Below are 25,952 nucleotides of genomic sequence, written 5' to 3'. Positions count from 1 at the left end.
GATGTTTAAGAACTCTACCTTCCTTCGTTATTGTACAAGGAAATTTTGGTTGGGTTTGTCTGGTACTGTTGCCAATCACTATGAAAACTCTTCATTACCTAAAAGCACTGGTTTTTGTGACAAGATATAAATTTAGGTAACCCTGCTATATTGCTTAAGGATGGTGGTAGAAACTTTTCCCTATATGGCAATAGAAAGAATTAAAGGTTTCTTGTTTCATAAATGCCGTCCGTATGCTTATTCCTTATACACTATAATTTGGAATCTTTCTGTATTGCTTAGATGTCTGTGACGTTTTCTTATGTTCTGGCTGTTTGATTATGGAGAGGCAGATGCGTGTCATGCCATACTCAGCACATTCACACAGACTGGAGATGCTTCTGTCACATGGCTGGAGTTAACATTTAAATGGGGACAGTCTGTATTAATTCGCTGAGACAAGAAAGACTGGATGTGGGTTTGCAAACGCTGTGTATACTTTATGAAAAGCTGTTGTGACTTCTAAGTAGGGAATCTCCCTGTTTTTCTGGGCCTTATGCCTTTGTGTTCCCTCATTCTTTCTCTTTGGAACTTTTTATGTACAAGGACCCTTTGTCTAATTTGGCCATGTGGCTTTGGACAGTGGCAAAAGATGAGAATATATTCTCGCTGGGTCCAGTTCTTCCCTTCCATTGTATTTCTGTAGTTTGCTGGGAGATCATAAATCTTGATTTTGGTAAGCTCTGAGGGTTCTGGTGAGCAATGAGTGTGTTTGCAAAGGTCTTTCAGAAAGGCGGTAAGGTGTGTTCAAAATACATGGCAGAAAGAATAACTAACTTCGATAGATGAAAAAGCAGGAGACAGATTACCTAGGGCAGAAGTGATCTATAAATACTCTTTAAGTTGGTCAACTGGCACACATTTTCTAACTTTGATTCTTCCTACACAAATTATTGTATTTTACTGTCCTGGGGAGGGAATGGTATAGTCAGTAGGGAAAAGCAGTGAGGTAATGATGTGACTGTGGTTTTCTGGCACCTTTGCTAACTGTATGCCTTGTCAGCCTGTCTTGAAAGCAGTTCCCCCAGCTATAGGAATTCTGGCGTTTCTTAACTCTTCATGCCACAGAAACTTGTAAGACTAAATGTGGCAAAAGGCTGTGGGCATCTGCAATAGATTTGGTCGGTTGGTATCATTATGCAGAAACATTAATTATGCGTCTCTGGATGTAAGAGCTCTGGCTCTGAATTACAGTTGCCAAGGAGGGTTGACTGATACGACTTGTAGCCGATCTGACAGTGAGGAGAGAGGCAGTTGGCTTCTGCCCTCATTGCTCCCTGTGCCTCCCTCTAAAAGTTGTGATCTCCCAGAAGAAACCTTCCCAGTTTCAACGCATATGAATATTACTAAGCATGCAGTGATTTATAATAATAATTAGCACTTATTATAGCACTTACTATAATGTGCCACAATGTGACAAGCATTTTTCTAAACCCTTTAGATGTATTAAATGTATTAACACATTTAACCTTCCCAATAACTCTATAAGGTAGATACTTTTATTTTCTCCATTTTACAGATGAGGAGTCAGGGGCCCAGAAAAGATAAAATCACTTGCCCCAAATCACACAGGTTTTTTTGTTTTTTATTTTTTTTACATCTTTATTGGAGTATAATTGCTTTACAATGGTGTGTTAGTTTCTGCTTTATAACAAAGTGAATCAGTTATACATATACATAATCACACAGTTTTAAGTGGCAGAACTGGGATTCAAAACGTAGAAAGTCTAGTTCTAGAGTCTGTTCTTTTTAAGATGCCTATTATGGAGAAAACAAAAAAACTTAGATTCAACTCTTGAGAAGCTTTTATTCCAGGAGAGCTGTGATAAAGATGAAGCCTGTCGAAGATATAATAAGCATTAAACACAGAGATATGTTTAGCTGTTTACACTACAGACGACTAAAAGATTCCTAACATTGTGGCCATGAGTGGGCGTTGTTATTGGAGTTCCAAGTTTGGATATGGTGAAATCATCTCTTCTCCTTTCTAATTATACATGAAGGCTTCATGGAGATTAGCCTTGATGAGCTCTGTGTTGTTCTACATGCCAGGTGTTTGGCCTGGTGTATGCATTGATTCTTAATCAGGGGTGTGCTTCCCAGTCTCACGTGAAGCCTTCTGAAAACATAGATGCCTGCAGCTCTGCACGTGCTGGTTAACGTCTCCGTAGGTAATGCTGATATGCAGTCCCAGAAGAGGACTTAAAGTGGACATGGGGGACTTCCCTGGCAGCCCAGTGGTTAGAACTTCGTGCTTTCACTGCACGAGGTGTGGTGGGTTCGATCCCTGGTCAGGGAACTAAGATCCCACATGCCATGGGGTGTGGCCAAAAAATAAATAAGTAAGTAAGTGGCCATGGTATATATGGGTAGTTTTATGTAATATACCACTCTAACTTAACGGTTTTAAACAACCGTGATTTATTATTTCTCATGATTTTGTGTTGGCCTGGGCTCGCTCCCTGGCAGGTCAGCTGGGAGCTGGGTTTTTCTCTCCCTGTGGTCTTACATCCTCAAGGGGGCCAGACTAGGCTTCTTCATGTGATGGAGGAAGTATTCCAAGAGGGTAAATCCCAGTGCACACATGCTTGTTAAACCTCTGCTTGTGTCACATTTGCTGATGTCTCCTTGGCCAAAGCAAGTCACACGCCTAAGCCTGGAATCAGCGTATACAGGGACTACACAGGTTGTGGACACTGGCAGACATGATTCATTGGGATAATTGTTATAACTACTACAGATGTAAACATCTGACTAAAATTAGCTCAGTGAAACGGCATTTATTATAAGTGCTTAGATCTCATAAAACCGAGGGGAAAGCTGTATAACCTTCGTTCTTGTCCTCTGCCATTATGGTATACCTACCGACTTGATCAGTTGGAGTTTCCTCAAATCTGTTCATTTGCTCGGTAAATGTTACTTGAGCACCAGCTATATGCTAAGCACTAGTGAAATGCAGTGAACAAAACAAAACAGATTCCTGCCCTGTGGGGCTTATAATCTGGTGGTGGCAGTGGTGGGGTGGGCAGGTGGTGGTGATGGAAACAGGCAGTTTAAATAAAATAGGGAAGGGAAATAGGGAGTTGCAGGGGGTGGCAATTTTCGATAGGATGGCCAGGGAACATCTCACGAGAAGTGACATTTGGGAAGGGTCAAGACAAAGTATGTGTGATTGGTTCAGGCCAGTGTAATGATTGATTGCTTTTTGCTTGGATGTGTCTCCCAGATCTGTCCGTAGTGGAGGGGGTAAGAGGGAGAGGGAGATGGTACAAGATGGGCAGGAGGAGGCAATGACCAGTGTGTCTGATACAGTGGTGGTACTTCATGAGTTCTGTGCTGGCTTCTCTTGACTGGCTTTGGGGTGTGGGTACAGGATGGAGAGACGAGACGTGTGTTGACTACCTAATGCATGCTGAGCGTTGAAAAGCATATTTCACTTAAGCCTCTCTACAGCCTTGTGAAGAAACTAATATTATTCCTGCCTCGGGAGACTCTGAGTGGTAAAGTAACAGCTTAGATCAAAGAAGGGAAGAGTCAAGAAGGAAATTCAAGTATGAAGAAATGAAAGGAGTCATTGAGTGTTATAATAGGTTTAATGCCAGAAGAGGACATGAGTTAAATGATACATTAACTGTTTAGAAGATTTTGTCACATATATGTCTCTTATCTTCAGTGCCTTTACCTATCTTTTCTGTGTTTTTGTTTTCTGACAGGAATGGGTAACTGCCACTGACATCAGAGTAACACTCAATCGCCTGAACACTTTTGGGGATGAAGTGTTTAATGACCCCAAAGTTCTCAAATCCTATTATTATGCAATCTCTGATTTCGCTGTGGGTGGTAGGTAAGTAAACCATTAAATAACCTTGAAAGTGATTGGAGCTTTGGTGTAAAAGTGAATGTAGCAACTTGTTTACAACTGTATTAGTAATGTTTTTTGGACCTCATTATCCTGGAAACAAAGTAATTAGGTTTTCTAAAACCTTGTCAAATCAACACATTAGTGAATTCTTATTGAGCATTTAAGCGCAAAGCTACTGAGGAAGTGCAAGTCTGACATTCACTTACTGAGAAGGACCTGACCTTCTAGGATCCTACAGGTGAATGGGGCAGGCGATGTATGAATATGCAAAAAGTTAAATACTAGTACCATCAAGCGTTTTAGATAAAGAGATGTCATATGTCAGAGAATAGTTACAGGACTGTCAGGCTAGAGAAACAGATGGAATCTAAGCTGGGCGTCGAAGAATAGGTAGGGTTTAGATAAGGAGAGAGGATGTCTGGGTTGGGTGCAGGAGGGTTGGGTGCATGTCATGAGCAAAAGTTTAGAGTTGGAAGCGTTTAAACCTCCTTGACTTAAGGAAAATCTTATATGAATTTGTGGAGTTGTAAACCAGAGAGTTTGGTAGCCAGAGACCTTAGATAGTGAGCCAGGAATCTTGGACTTAACCTCTCCTTGTAGTAGACTATGAAGTCTCAAGAGCAGAAGCATTATTTTTGTATGCAGTGTTCCTGGTATGGGATTGATGCTCAGTGAAAGTTGATGGAAACTGTAACCAATGAGAAATCATGTACTTTTTTTGTTGTTAGGGCTATGATTTCAACACAGTAGATTAGGAAGATCAGCTGCAGGCAAGGTAACAGTAGAATATGATCGAGAGAATTTATATTCCTGTTATTATGCTGTCATCTAGGTGTTAGGTGACACCAAATACCTGACATTAAGGTGGTGACAGCAGAATGGAAAGAAACATTTAGGTGCATTTTATGAAGGAAGAATTATCAGGATTTTAGTCAAAGGTGATTTTGAAGGTTTAGTGACCAGGAGAATGGTGGTATCATTAACAGAATAAACGGAGAAGATGAGCTCATTTGGGAAGGTGGTGAGTTTAGTTGTAGAATGTAAAGTTTTAAGTCGTGCAGGACATCTCAATTTGTGCAGCAGTCAAGGACAGGAGCTTGGGAGAAAGAGGCGGCCTGGAGATATACATTTGGGATTCATCCTGGTGCACTGTAGGTGTTTCAGAAGTGTTTGAGTGTATTATTAGGTGGTGATTGAAGCTGTGGAACTGACTGCCATCTTTAAAGAGTGAGTGAGGGTAACGGCTCTGCACCAGAGTGCGTGTTAGTATTCATGGGGGTTTCCATGAGTCCTTAGTTTATGGTAGTACCTGCATCTAGAGGCTCCTTCAAGGATTCTTGCCCCAAACAACCCGAGGGAGTGTCAGTCTACCGGAGATCCATATGGTGGTGTGGTATCTGTCTCTCACTGTCTTCAGATCAAATACTTTAAAATCATGATGGCAGATAACTGCTGAAATTTATTGACTTGTTATATGCCTGTACAGTCCTGGGCACATACATATAGCAACCTCTTGATCTTCTCAATAACTCTATGAAATAGGTATTATCATCCTCCCTATTTTATAGGTAAGGCACCGAGTTTAAGTTCCATTGGTAAGTCACAGGGCAAGGTTTCGAACCCAGGCAGCCTGGCCTTGGAGTCCATGTTCTTCTTAACCACTACACTTGGCTGCCTCTTGAGATACACACATTTCACTTCAGGAAGTGGTCCTACAGATGTCCTCAGAAATTGTTGGGGACTTTCTTCTCATGTCTGGTTAATGCCCCATCCCCTGTTAAATAAAGCTACCTTTTTTTTTGTCTTGTTTGATTTTTCTTCATACCTGAAAACACACAGTCATTACTTAATCTTGCTCAGTTCCTCAGTTTACAGTTTTGAGTGGTAAACTCAAAAACATCCTGAGGTGGTTTTCAGTTCTCTGTGTACATCCCTTTTCTGCATCCGTTTCAGGGCTTCATAGGTGTTTCATTCTTGTAAGGGTCTCTTCTCTCCCCAGGTGTAAATGTAACGGACATGCAAGCGAGTGTGTGAAGAATGAATTTGACAAGCTGGTGTGTAATTGCAAACATAATACTTATGGCGTAGACTGTGAGAAGTGCCTTCCTTTCTTCAATGACCGGCCGTGGAGGAGGGCGACTGCCGAGAGTGCCAGCGAATGCCTGCGTGAGTGCCCCTTGGTGTTCGTCTGCTAAATTGTCTTGAGGACTTCAGAGGTGGGAGAAGGAATGGGTGACTTCCTTTGATTCCTCCTTGAAAGGAAAAGCCTGGAAGACAGAGCTTCTTCTCTAATTTGAGAGTGTAGAACAATAACCTGCATGCACGTCAAAGGAAAATCATAGATGCGGGCAGTTGGCCACAAACGTAAACTGTGCTGGTTTTATGTTTCCTTCATGAACACACATAACAGAATGGGAGCAGCATCTTCAAGGTTTGGCCTTTGCTTAGCTCTAAATACTGGGCTGGGGTTGCCTACTCTAAAATATGGTTTCTCCAGTCTTTTCTTTGTTGCCCTTTAAAATATTCTTCTTGCTTTCAATGCTCATTTATTCGAACAGCCAGGATTGTTGATGAACATTTGTCAGGTGTGATGAGTTCTAGACTAAGACTGCTATTCGATGGATTATTTATCAAAATTATTTTTTCTTTATCTCACTAAAGAGCACAATGGGGAGGATTTCCTACTTCCGTCATGCAGAGGTGGGTGGCTCTGGGAGGAAGAGTAGAGCCTAGTATTCTTAGGAAGAGGTAAAATAAAAAGATTACACATTGTTTATTCCTTCATAATGTCTTGGTTTATTCTGAAGAGATAGAGAAAGGAATCTCAGGAGAAAAATCACGAAACCATGTAATCATGATTTGCCAAGGACTTGAAAGTGAGAAACTTTTAAAGCAGCAACATTTTCTTATGTCCTTATAAATATTCCTTATCGTATCCTCTTGGTAATAAAGGGAATAAGAAGGAAGACACTCTGAACTTGCAGGAATTATTGGCAGAAACCTTGAAAAAGGACCAATATCTTGACTCATGACTGTTTCCATTAGCTGCCTACAGCAGATTTTCTTATTCAACTTTTCTTTTCTTAACAAATTCCTGATTTTCAGATAAATTTTACAGCCTCCTCTAGCATTCCTAAGCACTTGAACTTCTTTCATTCTTTTACTGAACTGTAATATCCAGCGTTGGAAACTACATGGTAAAGGCTGATAAAAGAAAAAATGAAATACTCCTAAGGTGTGACATCTAAATAAATGTACACATGTGTTTGAAAAGTAATCTGCTTAATGATGTCATATTTTGAGTCTATCCAGGAACATCATGGGAAAAAAACAAGTGTAACATTATATCCAGCTTCTCACTAGCAAGTGAACAGAATACAGTAGCTAACAGACTTTGATAAGGAGCTAAGTCAATTTGCTTTCCTCTTTGGTCCCTTTAGCACCATGGCCCATCAAAGAGAGAAGTTTCTGGAGGTGTGACAGTACTGCAGTATTGTCAGGGTGCTGGAGCTAGGGAAGAGAAAATGACAGCTGCCTTCTCTCTTACCAGCTGATGATGAGGGAGCCACAGCATCTGCTTTTAGCAATGGGTTAGGACAGCATAGACATGGGGATTGTTCTGCCTCACAGGCTCTAAGCACCAGTCCATTTAGGTGCCATGAGCTGGGCTGATTGCGAGATAATCTAGGGAGACTTGAGGGAAGAGAAATAGCTGATGAAGAAGGGAGTGGGAGCTTTCAAAGTTATTTAACTCTAATTCTTGGTGCCAGCGATTCAAGTTTCTAAAAAGTTTTCAGATATAGTACTATAAAAGAACTGATTGTAAAGGCAGGGAGGAGAAAAAAAACATTCAAATTTTTTTAAACAACAATCTCCTGCTCTATCTGTAATCAAATAAAATTTTATTTTTATTTAGTGTCTGTACTTGGAGCAGAATCAATAATTTGGAAAAAATCATCTTAGTATAAATATAATAAAGATTTTCAGTGACTACAGATACTCGTCATGTAGGGAATATAGCTACTTAACAGATGACCCATTTGGCACTATGGCTTCCCAGCAGATAGAGGCATCTATGGATCTAGATTTCCCTTCTTGTGGATTTACTTTCTTGTGGATCTATAGATTTCCTGCTTCTTTTGACAGAGGCACTAATTTTTACCCATGTGTCTCAAGATTACTCCAGTCTGGGTATGCAAGTAATCTGGCATTTTAGAAGTTGGTGTCTAATGTATTTGAATTGTCTGAGCCCTGAAAAGTTAACATAAATTGAAGCCTACGTATAAATTGGCCCCTTGTGCTTGGACTTGATATTAGAATGAAGGATAAAGGTTCAGAAAAATTGTAATTTGACTTGGCTTTTGTTTGTATGTGTACAACCATGCAGAGATTCCTAAGTACAAGGATTACTTATATTTTATGATGGTACTATTTTTGATAAGGATGAACATTTCTTAGTAAGCTGTTAACCTGACGGTATGAACCCTTTATAGACAGACATACAGTTTTTGTTTTTGTTTTTGAATGAACAGTGCATCTGGCGGTCGTTCGTAATCTGCCACCACCTGTCTGTCAGAGATGTGGGGAATTATGGTTTTGTTTTCTTTGAGTCTTTTAAAATGCTGTTTGTAAAGGAACATGAATCTGACTTAAACGTTTTGGCCAACAGCCTGTGACTGCAATGGCCGATCGCAGGAATGCTACTTTGACTCTGAACTATACCGTTCCACGGGCCATGGTGGCCACTGTACCAACTGCCAGGATAACACGGACGGCGCCAACTGTGAGAGGTGCCGGGAGAATTTCTTCCGCCTTGGGAACAGAGAAGCCTGCTCTCCCTGCCACTGTAGTCCTGTTGGTAAGTGACAGGCAGAGTCTGCTTCATTGTGATGGTTGGGAGAGAAAATGAGCATTCCCTGTACCCCCAGAACATAAAGCTTTGTTCCCTAGTGATTCGCACAGCTTAAGTACAGGAGAGTGTACATTGTTATAACATGTAAATGATTTAGGATCTGCCTCTACTCTCTTTAACCAGGTTGGGCCTTCAGATAATTTTCTGGTGTGTATAAAAATGTGGGGTTGGCCTGAGTAATGGTTCTGTAAATAATTAGCAATAAGATCATCAAGACCATTTGAACTTTGACTGTAAAAGGTTAGCTTCTTCGTGAGTTCTTCCTTGTTAATGATTTTGTTTAGTCTAACCTCCTTGGAGGGCTGAACTCTTTCAGCACATTGGTGTGTGTTCAGAGGAGCAGAGTGCTCTTAGTCTGTTATGCTTTTTCAGGAGTTTGAACTTTATTTTTGTTATTCATGCCTGTATATACTTAAATTCTAGACACAGGCCATAAGGAGCCTGTGCTCGTCCACAGAGCAGTGACTGGTTTTGTGTACGGTTTACCATTGGGTACAGAGTGATTCGTTAGTGTTTTTCAGCAGTTACGAGTGGATTCATCTTAGGGTGTATGTCTGGAAAGTTTAAAAGTCATGGCTTAAAGGGGTATGATTTTGAGAGTGTTCTGATTTAAAATTTGATCTTTATTCTCTTGGTTACCATCTAGATACTGAAAAACAATCTGCATTCTGGTTTTCAGGCATGGTTTTTAGTTACCAACCTTCTTTCTTTGAGACATTAATTTTACTTATCTGACTGGTGGTTGACACTGAGCACTTTAAATTTCAGGTTCTCTCAGTACACAGTGCGATAGCTATGGCAGATGTAGCTGTAAGCCTGGAGTGATGGGGGACAAATGCGACCGTTGCCAGCCTGGGTACCATTCTCTTACTGAGGCTGGATGCAGGTAAGATTTTTCAAGGGGGCAGAATCCAAATGTAGCTGATTTTTTTTTTTTTTTTTTTTTTTGTAATGATTTTTCTTTTTTTTAAGTTGTGGTAAAAAAGACATAACAAAATTTACCACCATAATCTTTTTTTTTTGGCCACACTGCACCGCATGTGGGATCCTAGTTCCCCAACCAGGGATCGAACCCGTACCCCCTGCACGGAAGCGCAGAGTCTTAACCACTGGACTTCCAGGGAAGTCCCACATCATAATCATTTTTAAGTGTACAGTTCAGTAGTGTTAATTATATTCACATTGTTATGTTCCAGTGTTTTTTCCATAAGGTATGAGTAAATATGAATAGTGTATCTTATTTTTTTTTTTTTTTTTTTTTTGCGGTATGTGGGCCTCTCACTGCTGTGGCCTCTCCCATTGCGGAGCACAGGCTCCGGACGCGCAGGCTCAGCGGTCACGGCTCACGGGCCCAGCCGCTCCATGGCTTATGGGATCCTCCCGGACCAGGGCACAAACCCGTGTCCCCTGCATCGGCAGGCAGACTCTCGAACACTGCACCACCAGGGAAACCCAAATGTAGCTGATTCTTAATAATAGATGTTGTAGCTAATCTGCAGCCATATAAACATTTTCCCCCCATAATACTTGTAAACCAAGATTTAAGGCTTCTCGCTGTAATGATGATCCAGGATTGTTCTGTACAGAGGTGAAGCAGAGTTTTCAATGTCTAAATGTGATGTTTATCCTTGATTGAAATCAAATCCAAATATAAAGATGACTTTAGGGTTCATTTTGCTCTTTCTCTTCCTTTTTTAAAAAGGAATTCCTTTTTAAAAATCTGTTAACATATAAAACAAAAGATTGACTTTGAGTGGAATTTCTTTATCTTTTCTCTTATTTCATTGTTTTCCTCCATTTTCCATCCAATAGGCCATGCTCTTGTAATCCTTCTGGCAGCACAGACGAATGTAATTTTGAAACAGGAAGATGTGTTTGCAAAGACAATGTCGAAGGCTTCAATTGTGAGAGGTAGCTCATTTTTTCTCTAGCCGTATTGTATTTTCTCTGTTATCATATTTCAAGTACACTGAATACCCGATTGTATCTTAATCTCTTTCAGATGCAAACCTGGATTTTTTAATCTGGAATCATCTAATCCTATGGGTTGCACACCTTGCTTCTGCTTTGGGCATTCTTCTGTCTGTACAAATGCTGTCGGCTACAGTGTTTATTCTATAACCTCCACCTTTCAGACAGGTAAAGTAGACCTTTCCTTCTGTCCTCTAGAATGGTGGGACTAGACTTACAGTGTTAAAAAGTCAGTAGCTCTTTGAGCACCTTTTGACGGTATCAGCACTTTGTTTTTTAATGTATGTGATTTTTGTTTGGCTTTTTAATTTAATGAAAATATATATAAATGGTTTTAGAATTTACCAAATTAAGTATAAACTATTATATAAAATAAAGAAGATTATAGCTTGAGGGGTATAGCTATATATAGGTACTGTTATAGCCTCCATTTATTAAAAAACTTTCATTGATGACTTGATATATATTTTGTGGTATATAGAGGACCTGAATTCAGGACATTTACAAAGTAACGGCATTTGTGTTCCATCCTCTGCTTGCAGATGCGGATGGGTGGCGTGTGGAACAAAGGGATGGCTCTGAAGCATCATTTGAGTGGTCCTCTGAGAGGCAAGATATCGCTGTCATTTCAGATAGCTACTTTCCTAGGTACTTCATTGCCCCCGGTAAGTAAGGCTAGGAAGCGGTCTGGCTTGGCGTGTGCCCCTGTTTATTCTTACTCTCACATTCTTGCTCACCATTGTGTCTGCCTTCCAGCAAAGTTCTTGGGCAAGCAGGTGTTGAGTTATGGTCAGAACTTCTCCTTCTCCTTTCGAGTGGACAGGCGAGACACTCGCCTCTCTGCAGAAGACCTGGTGCTTGAGGGAGCTGGCCTAAGAGTGTCTGTGCCCTTGATCGCTCAGGGCAATTCCTATCCGAGTGAGACCACTGTGAAATATGTCTTCAGGTAAGACAGTTCTGTTTTTAAAATCTGACTTGGGGCTTCCCTGGTGGCGCAGTGATTGAGAGTCCGCCTGCCGATGCAGGGGACGCGGGTTCGTGCCCCGGTCCGGGAGGATCCCACATGCCGCGGAGCGGCTGGGCCCGTGAGCCATGGCCGCTGAGCTTGCGCGTCCGGAGCCTGTGCTCCGCAACGGGAGAGGCCACAACAGTGAGAGGCCGGTGTACCGCAAAAAAAAAAAAAAAAAAAAAAAAAAAAAAAAAAAAAGTCATAAAATCTGACTTGACCAGAATTATAAAAGTGGTTTCTTTGTCAAAGCTCACCAGGCCTCAAGGTGTGTGTCGAAGAAAAACTTCTGGCTTCTCAAGGTGACTTTGTAAAAGGGAACTTTCCCTTTGTTTACGTGTACCTTTTCCAGTTGTACTATCAAACCAACAGACTCATCTCTGACCTGGTTAGATTGGCAGAGCAGTGCATTGTTGTTGGCATAAATGAGTAAGAAATGCTTTCTCAGCACCCAGAATTGCCCTTACAGAGGTTAATGTGGCCCTTCCTTTTTTTCTAGGCTCCATGAAGCAACAGATTACCCTTGGAGGCCTACTCTTACCCCTTTCGAATTTCAGAAACTCCTAAACAATTTGACCTCTATCAAGATCCGTGGGACATATAGTGAGAGAAGTAAGTTATGATATAATTTAAGAGAATCATTTAAGATGATTAGATAAAAGGATCCATAATCAAAAGTTTATCTCTAAAGTCCTAATACTATAACACTGATCCTAAAGAAGTGGTATAAACTGCCTCATCATACATGAATTATGTATAAAAATAATGCATTTTAAAATGACTTTTAAGGACCTGGAGAAAATTAGCCAAAATTAGTAAATAGTATTGTTTTATAATAAATAAGCCTATTGAGGCTACATTATCTATAATTAGAATCTTCTAAGAATCCCAAATATAATTCTGCTGGCTCACATTGCTTAACCTTTGTTTCTTTTTATTTCTTGCTTATGTAACTATCAAGCCCTTTTAACTAAATTGGCTAAATTATGAAAAATTAAAAATTACTGAATGAACATTTGTTATAATTTTAAATTTAAAAAAGCTGTTTTTAAGCATTTCTTTAAATTGTTTTCCTATATATATATATTTTTTTTAATGAGGACCTATTTCTATAGAAAGGTAAAGCTGTCTGGGGGAAGAGGAATCAGAGTGGTGGTGTGGCATTGAAAGTGGCATCAGCAGCTTGGATGTGTTGATTTTTGAGATGCCTGCATGTATATCCAGATGAAAATGTCTTATAAGTAGTTAGAAATATGGATGGGGCTTACGAAGAAGTTGAGACTGGAGATCTAGAATCGAAGGGTTTTCAGTGTATGGGTAATCATTTTTAAACTTGGAAATATAACAAAAAAATACAGAAAGAGAAAAGAAGATGCAATCCTGGAAACAGTTATTTAAGGACCATGACCTGAGACTTAAGAGAAAAAGAATTTTAAGGAAGAGGAACAATTAACAGGTTTAGGAAGATAGTACAATTGGATTTTGGTATTGGGTAACTGAAGAATCATTGGTGAGGGGGTTTTTTTGTTTGTTTGTTTAAGAAGTGTTGGGCTTCCCTGGTGGCGCAGTGCTTTGAGAGTCCGCCTGCTGATGCAGGGGACATGGGTTCGTGCCCCAGTCCGGGAAGATCCCACATGCCGCGGAGTGGCTAGGCCCGTGAGCCATGGCCGCTGAGCCTGCGCGTCCGGAGCCTGTGCTCCGCAATGGGAGAGGCCACAACAGTGAGAGGCCCGCGTACCGCAGGAAAAAAAAAAAAAAAAGTGTTGAAACTGAAGTTAGATTGCAGTGATTTAATTAAGTAAATTAGATCACAAATTAAGTAAATTCAAAGGTGAAGTAAAATACAGATTATTCTTTTAAGAAGTTCGGCTGTGAGGGAAGGAAAAGAGAGGGACTGGACTCTAATTAGGGAGTAGGGACAGATCGAAGAAAGTACTTTTAGGATGGGGAGGCTTAAGAATGTTTGGCGTTGGAAGCACATTAACAGTGGAGATGTCTCTCATGATCTAATGTTGAAAAAACCCATAAATGTAGTAAAAGTTAACTAAATTCAAGGCAGAAATAGAAGAGCTGTCCTTTAGCCTCAGGTCATCAGTTTCTAAGAATTATATAAACAGCAAGTGATATTTCATAACATGGGGAAATACACTTGAAAGATAAGAGTGCAAGAGACAGGAGTGGAATGGAAATTAAAGGGAAATATGATGATACAATCAAAACCTTCCTCTTCCATAGGATGTTCCTGCTGAGTCTGTCATGTGCACTGTTAGGCTGGATGAACCATTGGGCTAAGCCAATATAAGGCTTCCTCTATTTTTTATTTTCTTCTAAAAACGGGAAAGCATTATGATATACGGCATAACAGCTTTGGAATAATTACATATTTGTCAAAGTAGCCCTGATTATTAGAACTTGTTTACTTATTTTTTCTGTTTTATGCAGGGCAAAAAATATAATTTGAGTGGTACTTGTCGACAGGTGCTTTCCCTGCTTTCTTATCCTTGAGCTCCATGATCAGTGCCTGATTTTGTGGGAAAAGAACAAAAACACGGCTTAATGGCTGTAGCCTTAAACTCTTGTTATTTCCACATTCTTCCTTTTATCTTTTCTTGCCCCAGATTATTGCCCAGTGCTTTTCATTTTTCACATTGGTGATTGGGAGAACTGTAAAATCCAACAAATCTCTGTGTGTGTGTGGGTGTGTGTGTTTAAAAAATGAATTTTGCTCTACCACCATTCCAGATACTTAGCACCAGGTAGCACATAATTGTTCTACATGCTATTTTCTGGTTATCTTCTCCAACAGATGAATTAAACTGATGGTTGATTGTCTCTGAAATTTTGGGTGTGGTTACCCCTTAGCATTATTGACTTTGCAAGAAGTTTTGGAATACGAAAGCCAGTTCAGTGATCCTCTTCTCCACATCATACACAGGCGCTGGATATTTGGATGATGTCACCCTGGCAAGCGCTCGTCCCGGGCCTGGGGTCCCTGCAACTTGGGTGGAGTCCTGCACCTGTCCTGTGGGATATGGAGGGCAGTTTTGTGAGATGTGCCTCTCAGGTTACAGAAGAGAAACTCCGAGTCTTGGACCATACAGTCCATGTGTGCTTTGTACCTGCAATGGGCACAGTGAGACCTGTGACCCTGAGACAGGTGAGAAGATGACCTTTGGGGGCTGCTAGACCTAAATTCTCTTTAGCAGGTGGTTGGAAATGCTCATTGTCTTATTTGATTATACACTCACCTGTTTTCTCACACCTGCTCTCCAAATAGGTGTTTGTAACTGCAGAGAGAATACAGCCGGGCCCCACTGTGAGAAATGTAGTGACGGGTACTATGGAGATTCAACCGTGGGCACCTCCTCTGATTGCCAGCCCTGTCCGTGTCCTGGGGGCTCCAGTTGTGCTGTTGTCCCTAAGACACAGGAGGTGGTGTGCACCAACTGTCCTACTGGCACCACTGGTAAGTCTGCTCTATCCATAGAAACACCTTGGGAAGAAGGACTTTGGAGGTTTTTGGATTTTCTTGTTTGGTTCCATGATTAGTTTTCCTAGTAGGCAAAAGTTTTGTAGGAAACAGGTTTATTTTGGATTTGTAAAATGCATATCAATTACTAATAATAGCTAACATATTTATGGCCAGGTGCTTTTCTAAGCACTTTAACATATACTGCCTCATTAATCCTCACAACCCTCTGAGATAGCTTCTTGCATTATCCTCCGGTTACAGCTAAGAAAACTGAGGCACAGAGACATTAAGTTACATGTCCAAGGCTACATGGCTATAGTCATTGGAGCAGCTGGAATTTCAACCCAGGCATTCTGGCTCCAAAGAGGTTGATCACTACAATATACTCTCCCTTACAAGACACGAATCAAAACTTGAGTTTTAGTTTGTGAGGCTGCCCTGGGATTCTTGGTGTAAAGTGGTAATTTTAAAATTCTTTAAATTCTTTATCTAAATAGTCCTTTCAGTGTATCAGGGCCCATCGCATTTAGTTGGGGAAAAAAATATTTGTAGCGCTTTGGATGAGACCTCTGTTCCCATTCTCTGAGATTCTTTCTTTTTGATAAGAACATAAAACTAGATCTTTCCTGACTACTCAAGGAGTTGCCTGTGCTGATTCACAGAGGAGACGGGGGCTCACTGTTGACCGTTCCCCTTTCTTCCACTGACTTTAGCCTCCACGTAATGGAGAGGGTTCTGGCCAGGCTTCTGATACAGACTTTGACTCCATTACAAGCTCTTTGTTCAAAAGATACTGCTAGAGAGCATGAACATAAGTAGAAAAACCAAAACACTGAGCTCATAATCTGTATCTCTCATGTCTCATCAAAACATTCTTTAATCATTGGGAAACATTAAAACACTCCACCTTCCTTCCACTTCTCCCCTGACCGCACATCGAGCACAAGGGCAGTGCCACACAGGGAGAGCCAATCATTTGCTTAAGGTAGTTGAAAAAATAAGGAGTAGAAGTTAGTGTAGAATTTCATATTTTTTACTCTTTTCTCCTTTTTTTTTTTTTTTAAGAAAACAGTGGCCCAACAGAGTCTCTTAGAGATAGACTTCTCCAGCCTCAATCCCCACCACCCACCGCTGCACTTGTACCCTCTGCTCCAGCCCTCCTGGGCTCAGGTGTGCCCGACTCTGGCCTGCCACGTGCTGTTCTCTTTCTTTAGAGTGCTTACCTGACTCTCTCACTTTTCTTAGCCAACTCCTGTCTGTTCTGTGGGTTGAGTTGAAACGTCACTTCCCTAGGATGGTTTTCCTCAATGAACCCTCCCTGCTGTACCCAGGTTCTTAGGACCCTTTACTCTGCTACCACAGAGTATAGTAAGTATCCCTTGTTCAGTGTCTACTCCCAGAAGTACTTAATAGAGCATTTTGATAAGAGGTCCCTCTACTGATTCTGTTGTTTCACTGGACAGTAAACTAAACAGGCATTGTGGAGTCGTTCTCATATCTATACTAAATAGTACAAATGGTGAAGTAAAATTATTCGGGATGCTTATAGAGAGCTGGAGTACCATATAGGAGATTTTAGAAAATGTTATACACATGTTAGTCACTAATCAGATGTTTCTCACAGAACATTTGTGAAATATACAGTTGACCCTTGAACAACACAGGTTTGAACTGAAGTGGTCCACTTCTATGAGATTTTTTCAATAGTAAATACTACAGTACTACAATCCACAGTTGGTTGAATCCATGGATGTGGAATTGCAAATTCAGAGGAGCCGCAGAAGGTGGGGGCTGGCTGACTATAAGTTGTATAAGGATTTCTGACTGTGCAGATGGATCAGTCCACCCCCGCATTGTTCAAGGGTCATCTGTATTTGTTTCGTTAGTTATCACCTGGATTGAAGGAAATGATCTATAGCAGTTCTTGAGGATGTTAATTAGGATGTAGAAGTCTGCATGAAAACAGCACAGACCCTGTGAAAAATAATGCCATCAGTCTTTTTTTTTTTTTTTTTTTTTTTTTAAGCTGTGTTGTGTCTTCGCTGCGTGCAGGCTTTCTCTAGTTGCGGCGCGCAGGCTTCTCATTGCGGTGGCGTCTCTTGTTGCAGAGCACGGGCTCTAGGTGCGCGGGCTTCAGTAGTTGCAGCATGTGGGCTGTAAGGACGCGTGGGCTTCAGTAGTTGTGGCTCACGGGCTCTAGCATGCAGGCTCAGTAGTTGTGGCGCGCAGGCTCAGTAGTTCTGGCGCACGGGCTCAGTAGTTGTGGCGCACGGGCTTAGTTGCTCCGCAGCATCTGGGATCTTCCCAGACCAGGGATCGAACCCGTGTCCCCTGCATTGGCAGGTGGATTCTTAACCACTGAGCCACCAGGGAAGTCCAATGCCATCACTCTTTATTTTCCTATATCCTGCTTTACTTCTTTTCATAGCACTTTTTAGCCACTTGATATTTTTATGTGTATTCATTTGTTGATCACCTATCTTCCCCCTCCACCTCCAGTTTAAGCTCCTTGAGAGCAGGAACTTTTGTCTGTTTAATTCACTTTTGTGTCCCTAACACCCAGAATAGTGTTTGGCACATGTGTTTGTTGAATGAATGCAAGTATTTATTGAATAAATGAATAGAGGTTGCAGATACAAAGTAAGATGTTCCTCATTTAGAAAATTGTTGAAGAATATGAATAACTGCTGACAGTCACTGAAATATTCATGTGTGAAATGCTTCTGCATTTAATTTAATACTTTAAGCAACCTTTTTAGGTAAATTAAAAATAATAATCATTTTTTCAACAAAATTTTTTGAGTGCATGGCTTTGGAACATGAAGATGAATAAAGGAGGGTCCCTAATCTTCAGGGTCTAAAAGTGTGGAGCAAAGCACAGATCATTTTAATACAGTGTGGTTAGTTCAGATAAAGGAACACACACAAGAGTGCTAAAGGAGAAGAAAGGAAGACGCCACTCCCAGTGTGGGAGGGATAATAAGGAAAACCAAGACTAAGAGAAGTCTGTAATTTGCCCGAAGTCATATAAGTAGTACAGCCTGGACTTGAACCTACATCCTAGACTCTGAGACAGAGGGGTAGACTAGCTGTAGCTGTGGAAGATATTTTGCAATGAGAGCTTTTCATGGGCTATCATGTAGCTCTGTTTTAAGTTTTCTAGCAGATTTTTTAATTGAGTTTTATTCAGAACAGGTTTTAAGACATTTTAAATATGGATCGTATCTAGACTCGCTAAACTACCTGATGAAAAAGCAGAACTGAAATGGTGTCTTAATCCTAATCTGGAGGAGGATCTTGGGTGTGGGTCTGGAAACTACTGAATATTTGCCTCAGAGGCAAGAAGGGCCCCGAGCTTCCTGTCCTCTCTTAACATCCTGTTTCTTCGTGTCCTCCTCCTCCCCCAGCCACATGTTCTGTTACCTCATCAGTGGTCTCTGTTTGCCAGATGCAGTGGTCAGTTTTCAGTCCTTATCTGACCTGGCCTCTCAGCAGCACTGGACACTGTTCACTACTCACTTTGCTCCACCCATTTCCTCCTGTTGCTTTTTGTGACACTTCCCTCACCTTGGTTTTCTTCTACTTTTCTTCTCTTCTCTTGGATCTCCTTTGATCACTTCTGTTTCTCAACCTAGGGCTTTCATGTCAGCTTTATCTATATTCTCTCCTTAGGTGAACAGATCTCATCTTTAGGCTTCAAAAGCCCCTCTGTGCCTACAACTGCAAAATCCATGTCTTCAGCCCTGACCTCACTCTCTTGAGCACCAGCTACCTACTTGCTGTCTCCACTTGGATGGTGGGCTGGAAGCCTTCCATCTGCCCCTCCATATCCATTCTTTATCCTTCTCCACCCTGATGAGACCTGCATGTACTACATCACATGGCCATCTCCATTTGAGTGCAGGTGGTGGGAAGCACATAGGAGATCAGAGAGAGAGAGGAAGGAGAGTGAGGGCAGAGTATGTATTCCAAGGCCCCCTCTCTGTAGGGTCCTTGTGGTTTGGTGACCTTAATCAAAGTTACCAGCTCTTGGCAGGTGACCTTCTCCAAACAGCCCTTTTTAAGAAAGTTAGAAACTATTAGGTTCTGGTAACTGCTCCCTCCACCCACCCTCTGAGGCCAAGGTTCTGGAGCCCTGCAGTTACTATCCCAGGTGCTATGCTGTACTTGTGGTTTCTCAACACTATCCCCTTCCTTCTATGGATAGTATATTTTATTAACTCTCCTCAGGTCTTTTTTTTTTTTTTTTAAATTATCTGTCTTTTCTTTGATGTTCTGAAATGCCATTTTTATCATGTTCTAATATACTAATATCCCATGAATTTTTAATCACTGGAAAATTATTCTTGAATAAATGCTCTCCAGTGTGTGACACTGCATAGGATGGTGCTGTGTATAAACATTTTAGTCAGAGTTCCCTACCATTTCTCAAAAAAGAATAGTTTGATATAAGGAAATTAAACTAAATATTAATAGGGACATAATTTTCAATTTTTTTTTGTTGTTTTTTGTTTATTTATGTTTATTTATTTATTTATAGTTTTCTGCATACAGGTCTTTTGTCTCCCTAGGTAGGTTTATTCCTAGGTATTTTATTCTTTTTGTTGCAGTGGTAAATGGGAGTGTTTTCTGAATTTCTCTATCAGATTTTTCATCATTAGTGTATAGGAATTCAAGCTGTTTGTTTTTGTAGGTCCTTTTCTTCTCTTGTGTTTCCCACTTAGAGCACTTCCTGTAGCATTTGTTGTAGAGCTGGTTTGGTGGTTCTGAATCCTCTTAGCTTTTGCTTGTTTGTAAAGCTTTTGATTTCTCCATCGAATCTGAATGAGATCCTTGCCGGGTACAGTAATCTTGGTTGTAGGTTCTTCCCTTTCATCACTTTTAAGTATATCATGCCACTCCCTTCCGGCTTGTAGAGTTTCTGCTGAGAAATCAGCTGTTAATGTTAACCTTATGGGAGTTCCCTTGTATGGTATTCGTTGTTTTTCCCTTGCTGCTTTCAATAATTTTTCTTTGTCTTTAATTTTTGCCAATTTGATTACTATGTGTCTCGGTGTGTTTCTCCTTGGATTTATCCTGTGTGGGACTCTCTGCACTTCCTGGACTTGGGTGGCTATTTCCTTTCCCATGTTAGGGAAGTTTTTGACTATAATCTCTTCAAGTACTTTCTCTGGTCCTTTCTCTCTCTTTCTTCTCCTTCTGGGACCCCTATAATGCGAATGCTGTTGCGTTTAATCTTGTCCCAGAGGTCTCTTAGGCTGTCTTCATTTCTTTTCATTCTTTTTTCTTTATTCTGTTCCGCAGCAGTGAATTCCACCATTCTGTCTTCCAGGTCACTTATCCGTTCTTCTGCCTCAGTTATTCTGCTATTGATTCCTTCTAGTGTATTTTTCATTTCAGTTATTGTTCATCTCTGTTTGTTTGTTCTTTAATTCTAGATTTTTGTTAAACATTTCTTGCATCTTCTCAATCTTTGCCTCCATTCTTTTTCCGAGGTCCTGGATCATCTTCACTCTCATTATTCTGAATTCTTTTTCTGGAAGGTTGCCTATCTCCATTTCATTTATTGTTTTTCTGGGGTTTTATCTTGTTCCTTCATCTGGTACCTAGCCCTCTGCCTTTTCATCCTGTCTGTTTTTCTGTGAATGTCTCTCCTCAAGTCTCACTAGTTTGAATGTGCCAAATATTTTCTGGTGTGATCTTGAATCAGATGGCTAAAGGAATGTCAAATTTAAGCAAATTCAAACTAGATCTTTGATTTTCTCCAACCCTAACCTGTTCCTTCCCCAGTCTTGTTCATCTCAGTAAAAACAGTACCATCTACCTAGTTGCTTAAGCTAAAAATCCGAGGCTTGTCCTTGATTCTTCTGTCTCTCATTTCCTAGGAGCAATCAGTCAGCAGGTGTTGCTGGTTCTCAAATCTGAGCACTCTTTACCACTTTCACCACCACCACCCTGGTCTACTCCGCTGTCATCTCTCACCTGAAATAGCCTCCTAATTTGTCTCTATGCTTCACTCTGCTCTCCTACATCCCATTCTCCATAGAGCAGCCAGAATAATACTTTTTAAATGTAAATCAGATCTCATCACTTTAAAAAAACCCTAATAGCATCTCACTGTACTTTAAACCCATTTTCCTTACTGTGACCTACATGGTTGTCTCTTACTGCTTCCACAAGCTCATCTTGCTTTTCTGGAACATTCTTCTCTTGGATATTATCATGGTTTGTTTCTTGTGTCTTTCCATTGTCATCCCAAGTGTCTCCTCTTACAGGGGCTTTTCTCTAACCACCCAATATAAAGTCGCCCTCACCCTGTCTCTCTGTCACGGTTTCTGTTTTGTTTAACTTTTTTATGTGTGTCGCTCTCTGAAGTGATCTTGTTTATTTATATGTCTGTGAACTGGTCTCCCTCAGTTGCTGCATAAGCTTTGTGAGAGCAGAGACCTCATCCACCCTGTTCACCACATCACCCTGATAACCTAGAGCAGTGTCTGTAGACACTCAGTTAGTATTTGTGGGCTGAGTAAATGAAGAAACCTCTGTTTCTCCAAAAAGTTTAGGTAATTCAGGCCCAGTTGGCTACAAAGATACCAAGAACACAACTTGAGCTAATAATAGTGGGGAAGTGGAAGAAGAAGGGTGAGGAGCAGTGAGTTTAATACAGTGGAAAGAGCCCTGAATTCTACCTCTGTCTCTTTTACTATCAGCTGTTTGTTTGTGGGCAAGTTTCTCAACCTGGCTGTTCCCTTAGTTGTAATAGAAGCGAGTGGCAAGTGATGATCTCCAAATTCTCTCCTGTGCCAGCTGACACTGCTCAAACAAGGATTAGCACATGCAGGATCATTTAAGAGAATGATCCTGCCCACCCTGTGGTATAAGAAATGTATGGTATCAAGAGTCATCTTTCATTTTTCTCAGTATTATCGGAAAAAACAAACATAGATGAATGTATCAGCCCTTGGGACTGGAAAGGTTAATAAACCTGAGCTGGACTCATTTACAAAGCACTCCTAGTGCATGATTTCAGTTAATCCTCAAAACAACTGAAGCAAAGGAGGCAAAACAGGTGCTATCTTTCTAATAAGGAAATGGACATGTGTCCAAGGTCACTCACCATGCCAGGACTGCAGCCCAGGTCCTCTGCTCTCCTAGGCTGGTGCCATGTCCACTGCCCCATGTTGCCTTGCATCTGATGTTTACTCCAGACTGTTTGTAACCAGTAGCACTAGAAACACCTAAGGCCTTTTCTTTCATAACATCAGATTGTCTCATGCACAGGTAAAAGATGTGAGCTCTGTGATGACGGCTACTTTGGAGACCCTCTGGGTAGAAACGGCCCTGTGAGGCTTTGTCGCCTGTGCCAGTGCAATGACAACATCGATCCCAATGCAGTTGGAAATTGCAATCGCTTGACGGGAGAATGCCTGAAGTGCATCTATAACACAGCTGGCTTCTACTGTGACCGGTGCAAGGACGGATTTTTTGGAAATCCCCTGGCTCCCAATCCAGCAGACAAGTGCAAAGGTAATCGGCCATCGGCCAGATTCTGTCACAGTTATATTCATGCGTTCTGAGAATCATTGCATGGTCTCTTTAAATATGTACAGTTGTTGGGTCGAATGCAGCATTGTTCGATAGAAATATAGTGCAAACCACTTATGTAATTTAAATTTCTCTAGTAGACACAGTACAGTAAAGAGAAACGGGTGAAATTAATTTTAACACTATATTTTATTTAACCTAACCTATCTAATGTATTATCATCTCAACAAGTAATCAGTAAAAAATGTTTGCGATGTATGTTTTTTTCCACACCAAGTCTCCGAAGTCCAGTGTGTGTTTCACACTGACAGCACATCTCAATTCAGACCAGCCACACTTCAAGTACTCAGTAGCCACCGATGACCAGTGGCTACTGTACTGGATAACTCAAATCTAAAGAATCTATTTGTGTTGTTTATACTTTAGTATTTCTCTCAGATGATCTGCATCTCTTGCTGTCTCTGTCTTCCTGCCTTAGCCTGCGACTGCGACCCCTACGGGACCGTGAAGCAGCAGAGCAGCTGTAACCCTGTGACCGGGCAGTGTGAGTGTCTGCCTCACGTGACCGGCCGGGACTGTGGAGCTTGTGACCCTGGATTCTACAACCTGCAGAGCGGGCAGGGCTGTGACAGGTAAGATGGCGGCTGCCTTTGGTTCAAGTGACCTTTGCTTTTTTATTGTCAGAGATGAATTTTTATAAGTTATGGTTCATAGTTGGCTTGGCTTTGTTCAGGAATTATTTGAGTGCCTAAAATAGGCAAGGCACCCTTTCGAGGCAATACTGGAGAGTTGTAATTAAGTAATGAGAGAAAAGAGTGGAATGCAGTGGCCCCAGCTGTGTCAGTGTCACCTGAGCAACATTTTTTTAACAATACGAATTATATGGTCCTTTCTGAGATGCTTAGAATCAGACCTTCAAGGGTTGCAGTTGCCTGGGAATTCCTGTTTTCAAACCTCCTATTCAGCGCCCATGTGGTGCCAGATTGGAGAGCCATGGGTAGTAGTTTTAGTAGTGAAATAAAAGCATTTGTGTGGGTTAGGCTAGAAAGAGAAGTTCTGAATAGAACTCATGAAAATTACTTGAACCTCAGGTTTTAATAACCCTTAACGTCTGTCATAATAGCCCTTAGCATTCTGTTTTCTAATACAAATTACATCAGTCCTATGCTGAAAGGAACAAAAAGGAAAGGTTTGCTTAAAGTCTGTTGTACTTACCTGAGAAATGTCATGTGTTCATTTTCAGGTGTGACTGCCATGCTTTGGGTTCCACCAATGGACAGTGTGACATCCACACTGGCCAGTGTGAGTGCCAGCCTGGCATCACCGGTCAGCACTGCGAGCGCTGCGAGGTCAACCACTTTGGGTTTGGACCTGAAGGCTGTAAACGTAAGGGGCGTTGGTGGCCAAGTCTCGTCTCATTCCGGTTAGAACTGTTAGTCCAGAAGGGACTTTGACAGCCTCAGTGTAGCCACACGGCTCACAGTCAGGGCTGTGCCCAGCTCATCACAGATGCTTTATTCAAGAAATATTATCCGTTTTTTAAAACTCCGAGGACCGAAAGCCTCTCTAGTTTCTTTGCAACCACCCTATTTATGTCTTTTTTTTTTTTTTTTACGGTGTTTCTGATTCTTCCTTTTTCTAGTCTTTAATTTTTCCAGATGATTACCCTTTGGTTACCGAGCCTATCCCGTGCTTAATGAAACTTTTTAATAATGATCACCTTAGCGCAGAAAATGAAACAGTGAGGGATTCTGCTCAAACGTGTTTGTTGACTTACTGGCTCAGTTGCTTCCCACCCTTGGGGCCCTTTTGGTGCGGTTACATGTCCACATCTGCTGCTCCTTGGCATAAACACTTGCTTGGAATTAGGCCGCGGAACAGTTTGGGTTTTTGCTTTCTGAATTCCTTCATTTCTCCTGTGGAATGTAGCATAAGTCATTGACTCCGTCCAGAGAACAAAATGAGTAAACAAACTATAAAATAATGGAAAATAAGCATTAGCATTTGGGTTTTCTAGTTCCTTAGTGAGAGAAAAACAGTGGAGAGATGAAGGTAGAGATAAATTCTCGCAGTGCACAAAAAGGGCACTTTCTATAATAGAATAATTTCTATAATTATTCAGTCACATGAAATGTGCCCCCTCCAAAAGATGCTCACTGTAAAATTTACTCTTGTTTTAAAAATGTCTGGCTTCTCTGCTAAGCAGGCTTAACCATTTAAATTCTCCTAAATCAGCCTGTTTTTCACAAAGCATCTAATTATAATGATAATGCAGTTGGCTTATTGATATCAATGTGAGTTAAAAGAAGATGCACTCTTCCTTTTTTTCCTTATTATGTACCCTTTTCCCTTTATTCTGCAGCCTGTGACTGTCATCCTGAGGGGTCTCTTTCCCTCCAGTGCAAAGATGATGGTCTCTGTGAATGCAAAGAAGGCTTTGTGGGGAATCGCTGTGACCAGTGTGAAGAGAACTATTTCTACAATCGGTCTTGGCCTGGCTGCCAGGAATGTCCAGCTTGTTACCGGCTGGTAAAGGATAAGGTCAGCTGTCAACAGTGCATGTGTTCATTCATTCAGCAGACGTTGAATGGGCACTTCCTATGCTCTAAGCTCTAGAGAAAAAATGGTGAACAAAATAGACACAGTCCCTGTTCTCAAAGACTCAAGTTCCAGTTGGGAGACAAATAATAAAAATTAAAGAAATACTAACTGAGATAAGTGCAAGAAAGAATACAAACAGAATAACTGGGGAGAACTACTTTATATAGAGCGTCTGTGGAAACTCACTTAAGGTGCGATCTTAAGGATAAGAAAGAGTAATCCAAAGGAGAAGTAGTGGGTAGGCTGTTCCAGGCAGAGGGAACGTGGGGTACAAAGGCCTCAAAGCTGGAGGGTGTCTGGAGCCTGCTGAGTGAGGAGGGAGTAGTTTGTGATAAGACTGGAAAGGTTGGTAGAGACAGCTTACGTTGCACCATGTTGACCAGAGTAAGGAATTCAGATTTTATTCCAAATCCAGTGGGAATGCACTAATGAGTTTTAAGCTGGGAAATCCAGTTTATATTTTAAGAACAGCACTCTGCTGTGTGAAGATTGATGGTTAGGTGTGGGGCAAAAGGGGAAGCCTAGATTGAATTGGATAAATATT

At 41.1% G+C, this 25,952-nt stretch overlaps 1 protein-coding gene across 1 annotated transcript in view; it reads left to right on the top strand.

The window, feature by feature from the left end:
* Positions 1–25,952, top strand: part of LAMC1 (laminin subunit gamma 1) — a 118,930-nt gene that overhangs the window by 73,467 nt on the left and 19,511 nt on the right. The window contains exons 3-17 of the mRNA XM_024732420.1: positions 3,753–3,883; positions 5,901–6,067; positions 8,571–8,759; positions 9,582–9,699; positions 10,626–10,724; positions 10,816–10,952; positions 11,327–11,449; positions 11,541–11,730; positions 12,290–12,402; positions 14,726–14,947; positions 15,068–15,256; positions 22,544–22,789; positions 23,286–23,439; positions 24,051–24,193; positions 25,170–25,348. Coding sequence (XP_024588188.1) covers positions 3,753–3,883; positions 5,901–6,067; positions 8,571–8,759; positions 9,582–9,699; positions 10,626–10,724; positions 10,816–10,952; positions 11,327–11,449; positions 11,541–11,730; positions 12,290–12,402; positions 14,726–14,947; positions 15,068–15,256; positions 22,544–22,789; positions 23,286–23,439; positions 24,051–24,193; positions 25,170–25,348 — 2,400 coding nt within the window. The remainder of the gene's footprint in view (positions 1–3,752; positions 3,884–5,900; positions 6,068–8,570; positions 8,760–9,581; positions 9,700–10,625; positions 10,725–10,815; positions 10,953–11,326; positions 11,450–11,540; positions 11,731–12,289; positions 12,403–14,725; positions 14,948–15,067; positions 15,257–22,543; positions 22,790–23,285; positions 23,440–24,050; positions 24,194–25,169; positions 25,349–25,952) is intronic.

The sequence above is a fragment of the Neophocaena asiaeorientalis genome, unplaced genomic scaffold (genome assembly GCF_003031525.2).
Source record: "Neophocaena asiaeorientalis asiaeorientalis breed wild unplaced genomic scaffold, Neophocaena_asiaeorientalis_V1.1 scaffold119, whole genome shotgun sequence".
In the NCBI taxonomy this organism is placed as follows: domain Eukaryota; kingdom Metazoa; phylum Chordata; class Mammalia; order Artiodactyla; family Phocoenidae; genus Neophocaena; species Neophocaena asiaeorientalis.
Note: the sequence above shows the minus strand (reverse complement) of the source record. Positions and strands in the feature narration are given on the sequence as shown.